Below are 7,810 nucleotides of genomic sequence, written 5' to 3'. Positions count from 1 at the left end.
ATGTCCTGCTGCCTGCTACTCATTCCTCACGCTGTGCCTGTGATTGTTCCGGCACCTCAGCAGCTCACTGGACACCATATAATGTGCGTGTTGAGGTGTCGATGATCCCGTCAGCTCCACTTGAGGAGAACTCTGTGACTTCTGGCTCCTCTATAGCTCTCGGTGTTTGCAACAAATTAGATTTTCTTTTCCCTGACATGTTGAAAATTGGCAAACTGCCAATGTGGAGTAAAGGGGATTCCCCTCCAGTGTGTCAGCACTGCCTGGAGCAGATCAGATAATATGCAGATGCTTGTACACAATGGACTGAGGGTTAGCTGAGTGTTACATAGAGAGATAACAGCCTGGGACCTGAGATAAGCCGGCTGCAGGAGCAGTGTAATATAGTAATGTGACCATAAATCCAGAACAGTAAGTGAAGCCATGTCATTTACCAGGATACAAAGTATCCAGAACAGTAGTGAAGCCATGTCATGTACCCGGGATACAAAGTAGCCGATGTGTTACTGCAGGTGACAGAGTATCTATGGACAAATCTCATCCAAATCGCTCAGTGGTTTTCTGTGATTGAGGAGCAAACATCCAAACTGTCACATGTATGATATTAGTAGGAAGGATATATCCACCTATGTACGAGGAGGCAGATCTATATGTGACGTCCACCTATATACGAGGAGGCAGATCTATATGTAATATGTCCACCTGTGTACGAGGAGGCAGAATTACTATGTAATATGTCCACCCCTATATACGAGGAGGCAGAATTATATTGTAATATGTCCACCTATATACGAGAGGCAGATCTATATGTGACGTGTCCACCCTATATAAGAGGAGGCAGATCTATATGTGACGTGTCCACCTATATACGAGGAGGCAGATCTATATGTAATATGTCCACCTATATACGAGGAGGCAGATCTATATGTAATATGTCCACCTTATATACGAGGAGGCAGATCTATATGTGGCATGTCCACCTATATACGAGGAGGCAGATCTATATGTGACGTGCGTCCACCTATATACGAGGAGGCAGATCTATATGTGACGTGTCCACCTATATACGAGGAGGCAGATCTATATGTGACGTGTCCACCTATATACGAGGAGGCAGATCTATATGTAACTATGTCCCACCTATATACGAGGAGGCAGATCTATATGTGACGTGTCCACTATATACGAGGAGGCAGATCTATATGTGGCATGTCCACCTATATACGAGGAGGCAGATCTATATGTGACGTGTCCACCTATATACGAGGGAGGCAGATCTATATGTGACGTGTCCACCTATATACGAGGAGGCAGATCTATATGTGGCGTGTCCACCTATATACGAGGAGGCAGATCTATATGTGACGTGTCCACCTATATACGAGGAGGCAGATCTATATGTGACGTGTCCACCTATATAAGAGGAGGCAGATCTATATGTAATATGTCCACCTATATACGAGGAGGCAGATCTATATGTGACGTGTCCACCTATATACGAGGAGGCAGATCTATATGTGACGTGTCCACCTATATACGAGGAGGCAGATCTATATGTGACGTGTCCGCCTGTATATTAGGAGGCAGATCTATATGTGACGTGTCCGCCTATATACGAGGAGGCAGATCTATATGTGACGTGTCCACCTATATACGAGGAGGCAGATCTATATGTGACGTGTCCGCCTGTATATTAGGAGGCAGATCTATATGTCATACATTTATCCTCCATGCTCTTCTCTTCCAGACCTCTCATGCTGAATGACAGTAGCCCAACCCATTCCCTACCAAAGTACAGCCGCTCATACTCTCTGGAGCCGGTGCACGGGGCGGCCGCTTACCCTGTAAGATCTGTCTGTCTCATGTACCCGCCCTGTTTCTCTGCCTCCTGTCTGTCTCCGCTGTGTACTCTGTAGTTACTCCTGTCAGTACTGTGTAAGCTTTATTCTATGCCTTGTATGTTTCAGGCTTCTTTTTCGGGGTACACGACCTCTGGCCGCTTCTCCCCAGATTCCAGTGACGGCCCTATAATCTCTGATGTCACAGAAGTGACCATCTCCAGCCCACCAGCATCTCCTGACCCCAGCCTGGAGGAGAGGTGAGTCCACACAAATGTCCTACTAGAGACTACCAGTCTATATTTGGGGTGTAACATGCAGACCCCACTTCTCTTGTTATAGTCCAGTCATCCTGATCAAAGAAGAGCCCCTCACCCCAGACAGCCAAGTGACCCCTGAGCCCAGCCCCCTCCCTGCTGAAGACGCGGAGAGCCCCTTGTCTCCGACCACCTTCATTGACTCCATCCTGCAGGAGAATGAGCCCAGAGATGAGGGGCGCCCACAGGCCGGAGAGCAGGAGCCGTGTCTCAGTGTGGCCTGCCTGGACAAGTAAGTGGAGGGGATGTGTGGGCGGTGCTGCGGCGATCACTACTCCTGTCTCACCTCATGGTGGCGCTCCGTCATCTCCTTTAGGCAATTTTTGCCTCTGTCCTTTTTGCGCTCTCTTTATAAGACATGATTTCCTTGTTTGGTGCTCATTGTCTCTCCCCTTCTCTGACCAATCTGCCCTCTCCGCCTACATGCTGTTTTCTTTACTTGCCTATCTCTCTCTGTTCCCTAGCTGCTCTCAGTCCTCTTTTCTCTAGACACTCTGTCCTCTCTTCCCTAGCTTTCTCTGTCCTCTCTTCCCTAGCTGTTCTGTCCTCTTCCCTAATCGCTCTCCGTCCTCTTCCCTAGCTGTTTTGTCCTCTTCCCTAATCACTTTCCGTCCTCTTCCCTAGCTGTTCTGTTGTCTCTTCCCTAGCCGCTCTCCGTCCTCTCTTCTCTAGCCACTCTCCGTCCTCTCTTCTCTAGCCACTCTCCGTCCTCTCTTCCCTAGCCGCTCTCCGTCCTCTCTTCTCTAGCCGCTCTCCGTCCTCTCTTCTCTAGCCGCTCTCCGTCCTCTCTTCTCTAGCCACTCTCCGTCCTCTCTTCTCTAGCCGCTCTCCGTCCTCTCTTCTCTAGCCACTCTCCGTCCTCTTCCCTAGCTGTTCTCTGTCCTCTCTTCCCTAATCGATCTCCATCCTCTTTTCCCTAGCCGCTCTCCATCCTCTTTTCCCTAGCCGCTCTCCGTCCTCTCTTCTATAGCCGCTCTCCGTCCTCTCTTTTCTAGCCGCTCTCCGTCCTCTCTTCTCTAGCCGCTCTCCGTCCTCTCTTCTCTAGCCGCTCTCCGTCCTCTCTTCTCTAGCCGCTCTCCGTCCTCTCTTCTCTAGCCGCTCTCCGTCCTCTCTTCTCTAGCCGCTCTCCGTCGTCTCTTCACTAATCGCTCTCCATCCTCTTTTCTGTAGACGCTCTCCGTCCTTTTAAGAGGTATTCCCAACTCGCCCACTCCCCAACTTGTAGGCTGTCTGCTCTGTTCACTTCCTGTTCTTCTTGGTACATTGGTGGGCGGGGTTTCACTTGCTCTGCTATCTCTCTCTTCATAGCGGTACATGTTTGCAGTCAGTAATGAGGGATAGTTGTAAATAAGTTAGCACATTATCACTGGAAGATGCACAAAAAGCTCATGTAGAAGAGCTGGATTTGATAGGTGATGAGAATCCCAAATTTACACACAGGACCAAGAGTCAACTTGCAATAAACTCATTGTTAGGTCTGTGTGTTACATACAGAGATAACAGACTTCCCTGTCTTATCTTATAAGCAAAATTCAATTAGCCGACCTGATAACTGTAAGAGCAGGATATAAACGGCTCAGAAATACAAGCAGCTTGCTTCGAGCACTCTGCCTCCCTCCCCTCCTGAGAGCAGGGACCTATGTCACTTGTTCTGGGTGGAGAGATAAACAGCTCAGAAATACAAGCTGCTCCGTGCTCGCTTCGGCAGCACATATACTAAAATTGGAAAGCTAAAGAGAAGATTAGCATGGCCCCTGCGTAAGGATGACACACAAAAGGGGCAACACGGTGGCTCAGTGGTTAACACTGCAGCCTTGCAGCGCTGGAGTTCAAATCCCACCAGGAACATCTGTTAGGAGATTGTATGTTCTCCCCGTGGTTTTTTGCTTGGATTTCCTCCCATTCTACAAAGACATACTAATAGGAAAAAAAAAAAAGAAATACAAACTGTTCCAAGAACTCAGCTCCCCTCCCCTCCTGAGAGCAGGGAGCTACGTTACTTGTCCTGGGCGGAGAGATAAAGAGCTCAGAAATACAAGCTGTTCCGAGCACTCAGCTCCCCTCCCCTCCTGAGAGCAGGGAGCTATGTCACTTGTTCTGGGTGGAGAGATAAAGAGCTCAGAAATACAAGCTGTTCCGAGCACTCAGCTCCCCTCCCCTCCTGAGAGCAGGGAGCTACGTCACTTGTCCTGGGCAGAGAGATAAGACCATCCCCAGGTCCGTGGTTATGGAGATGCAGTGTAAACAATGAAGCGAAGAATCTCAGATAGCGGCCAAACAAAGCAGTTCTGCTGAAGCAATGTATTTAGGAAAAGTCTTGCATCCACATAAGCTAGCAGTATAGATAGGATCCTCGAGATGGGACAACCCCTTTAATCTAGCTCTCTCTTTTCGGTGCTGCCCTGTGTGTTTTACCTGCTTTCGCGTCTCTTGCGCTTGCTCTCTATCACGCTTGCACTTGCTTTCTTTCATGTGCTGTCTCTTTATCGCGCTCTGACTTGCTCGCTCTCTCTCTCTCTGTCCCCTCTTTGATAGTTATGATGGTAGGGGGCGCTCCTTGACTCTCTGATCTCTTCGGTTATGTTGGGGAGGTCTCTGTGCCTGGGGTGTGGCCCCGGTGTGTGGCCCCTGACTGTTCATGTGTTCTTTCTGGTTCCATGCTCTTGTATTTGTCTCTTTCAGCATTTCTAGCAGTCGCCAGATGTCTGAGGTGTCTCGTCTCTGCTCCTCTCCCTCACTGCAGAGCAGAACAGAGCCCGGGTCAGATTTCTTTACGTATGTTGCCGGCTCGTGCGGCCTCCGGTGTGTCCCCCTCTCCCCAGCCTATAATGCAGTGCACATAAACCCAAGAGGGGCCGTTCTGCGCTCCCTGATCCCTATAGTACATGCAGGTAGTCACCAGGCTGTGGAGTTGCCCCACCCAAACGGACTACAACTACACAGCCCCGGTAATCACAGCCTTAGTAGTGTCCCCTCCAGGACTCTGCATTACCTATAGCTAGAGACCACCCCATTTTGTATCTCCCATCATGCAGCTTTTCCAGTTCAATTTTTCTAAATCCCATTGGATGGAGCTCTGTCGTCACATGACCCTTCACCTGACAACTGTCAGTAATTAAAGGGTGTTTATGAGCGGTCAGACCCCGGGGTGCAGAGGAGCCTGTGTTGCTTGGTACGTGCGGGTGGTCTGTGGGATAGCATGAGATTGATGAGCTCTCCTCCCCATTCATGTCCGTATTGCTGGTGACTAGAAGAGCAGCTCTGGAGCACAAACTGCAGAATGGGAAACACGGGGGTGAGCACATACAATACATGTCACACTGGGCAGTGTCATATGCTCAGCACTAGCACAGCCCCATCCTCCACCCGCGGCCGCTCCTCCCGCCCCTCCGCGGCTTCTCCTCCCGCCCCTGCGCGGCCGCTCCTCCCGCCCCTCCGCTGCTCTGTGCGGTTTTGTGATTATTCTGCTCTATCGCCATTAGGAATGAGCTGAATGACCATGTGGACATCATAGATTCTGGTCTGGACAGTCTTCAGAGCATGCTCAATGGACACAACTTCACCTTGGACCCCAGCAGCTTCATGGATGTGAGTCCCGCCCCTCACAGTCCCATTCCCTCCCCCACCCAATCTCCCTCTGACCCATGGCTTGTTTTCCTGCAGATCTTCAGTCCTTCCCTGACAGTCCCGGACCTTCCCCTCTCAGACCTGGACTCCAGTCTGGCCAGTGTGAGTATGTGGGACCCCGGGCTGGGTGGCATGTGTGTCTAGATGAGCTGACGTACCCCAATAGACAATGCGCTTGTGTCAGTTTGTTCTTGTGAGTTTCCTCTCCCCCTGGAGGACACAACAAGTTCATGTGTCAGTTCACTGATGTCTGTAATGCTGTTTCCCCTGTGGTGGTGCTGCAGAGTAATGGTCGCTGAGTCCTAGCACTCGGACACCGCAGCAGGAGCTGCTTATTTTTGGGGGTCCCTTCTAGTCACCTATCACTCCATGCATTGGCTACAAACTGTTTTGTTACAGTGTTTTAGTGTAGATAAGAGTCTACCATCCAGGACTTTACTGTACAGGGTCAGATTTCCTCCCGTGAACCCCTGTGATATTTGAGGGTATATGGTCGGGGTTCGGACCTGAATAATGACAGACTCTTTGTGTTTGTGGCCTCAGATCCAGGAGCTGTTATCCTCGCAGGATCAGAAGTCTTCTGAGCCGGAAGGCAGTCCGACGAGGGCAGGTAAGGCCTCCTGTTATCCAGCATCTCGCACTTCATCCTTTGTCCAGCTCCTCGATGACCTTGGTTCTGTCTTCTCTGCAGGGAAGCAGCTGGTCCAGTACACGGCTCAACCACTGATCCTGATGAACTCGGCCGGCTCGGACCTTCCCATCCTACTGGAGCTGGCCGGGGATGAGATGGCCGATCACCCTGATGAACCAACTCTGTCACCACTGTCTTGGGACTCTCAGAACAAGTCTGGGGATTCTGGGATCTCTTAGATGATCCTTGTTTGGAGCAGTGGCATCGCAGTCATGAGAGGCGTCCCACCCGCACCTCCCCGCCGCTCTTTTCTCCAGAGAGAGGGCCGGACACGTTTGCTGTGAGACTCTGGACTGATTCTAATCTCATGTAACCTCCGGTGAGACCCCTGACTTCTGTCTCTGGTGAGACTGGTGGCCCAGGAGATGCTTGTCTGCTATATGCGTGGTTTGGGGTGGCCGTTCCTGCTTCCTGGCCCCTGCCCAGGTGTGATGGTGATGATGGTCTCTTGGTAGACTTTGTATAACACAGGATGTTCATCGGTTATAATCCATAGTGCCGCAGCTTCACGCCATCTACTTCTAGATGACCACACGTCTAACGTTCGCTTCCTCTCGCTTTGTCCGGCTCTTACTGTGTGATGTCATTGTTTCATTGCTCTTCTCTGATGTCACCGCCCAGTATGATCTCAGGAATCGGTGTCGTCATTGGCCCTGACCTGGAGCTATTGATGAGGCAGGAATATGTAGGTGAGGGGCAAAGTTGGGGTAGGTTTGGTATATGGGATGGAAGGAAGTGACTGGAACAAAGCAATAAGCTGGCAGTGCAGCGGGAGTCATTAGGGGGTCAATGCAAATAGGAATAAAAAGAAGTGAGTGAGTGGGGGTCACTGGGCCATCGGGCTAACACTACATACTACTCTCACCTACTCTACGGCCTCACGCCTCAGCTTTGCTTTGTGGTCATATTATACATTGGCCCACAGGGGGCAGTGAGGAGTCTTGGGGTGGGGAGTCCTGCAGGGTGGGTGTCATTGATCACTTCCCCCTCTTGTCAGGGTTTCCCAGGCCGGGTAGAAGGGGCTGGCGCTAGATTTGTATATTGTTTATAGTGAGTTGCATTTTGGACTTTTCTGCTGTTTCTTTCTGTATAATCTTCTGTTATAAATCTATTCAGATGTGTAAGTTAACCCCTGTTGTGCTGACTCGTTACTAGGGAAGACTGATGCGAGTAAAGAGGGTTGGGGTCTCCAGTGAGACCCTCCAGGGGTTTGGAGTATACAGACAAAAAGTTTGGCCACACCTCACTCGCAGAGTTTTCTGTATTTCCATGACTATGACAATTGTAGATGACACTGAGGTCAGACATGTGGGATTATAGACTTACCAAACAGTGTG

General features: G+C 50.3%; 1 protein-coding gene and 1 non-coding gene across 2 annotated transcripts in view; both read left to right on the top strand.

Annotated features, from left to right (window-relative positions):
• Window positions 1-7,590, top strand: part of HSF1 (heat shock transcription factor 1) — a 31,478-nt gene extending 23,888 nt beyond the window's left edge. The window contains 8 exon segments of the mRNA XM_075270014.1: window positions 1,748-1,844; window positions 1,968-2,098; window positions 2,181-2,387; window positions 4,838-4,930; window positions 5,638-5,743; window positions 5,819-5,884; window positions 6,326-6,392; window positions 6,474-7,590. Coding sequence (XP_075126115.1) covers window positions 1,748-1,844; window positions 1,968-2,098; window positions 2,181-2,387; window positions 4,838-4,930; window positions 5,638-5,743; window positions 5,819-5,884; window positions 6,326-6,392; window positions 6,474-6,652 — 946 coding nt within the window. The 3' untranslated portion in view covers window positions 6,653-7,590.
• Window positions 3,848-3,957, top strand: LOC142201694 (U6 spliceosomal RNA). Its single transcript, XR_012715603.1, has one exon. It is a non-coding gene; the product is annotated as a U6 spliceosomal RNA (small nuclear RNA).
• Window positions 7,591-7,810: the final 220 nt, after the last annotated feature.

This window comes from Leptodactylus fuscus, chromosome 4 (genome assembly GCF_031893055.1).
Source record: "Leptodactylus fuscus isolate aLepFus1 chromosome 4, aLepFus1.hap2, whole genome shotgun sequence".
NCBI classification, from domain to species: domain Eukaryota; kingdom Metazoa; phylum Chordata; class Amphibia; order Anura; family Leptodactylidae; genus Leptodactylus; species Leptodactylus fuscus.
This window is presented reverse-complemented; position numbering and strand designations above follow the sequence as displayed.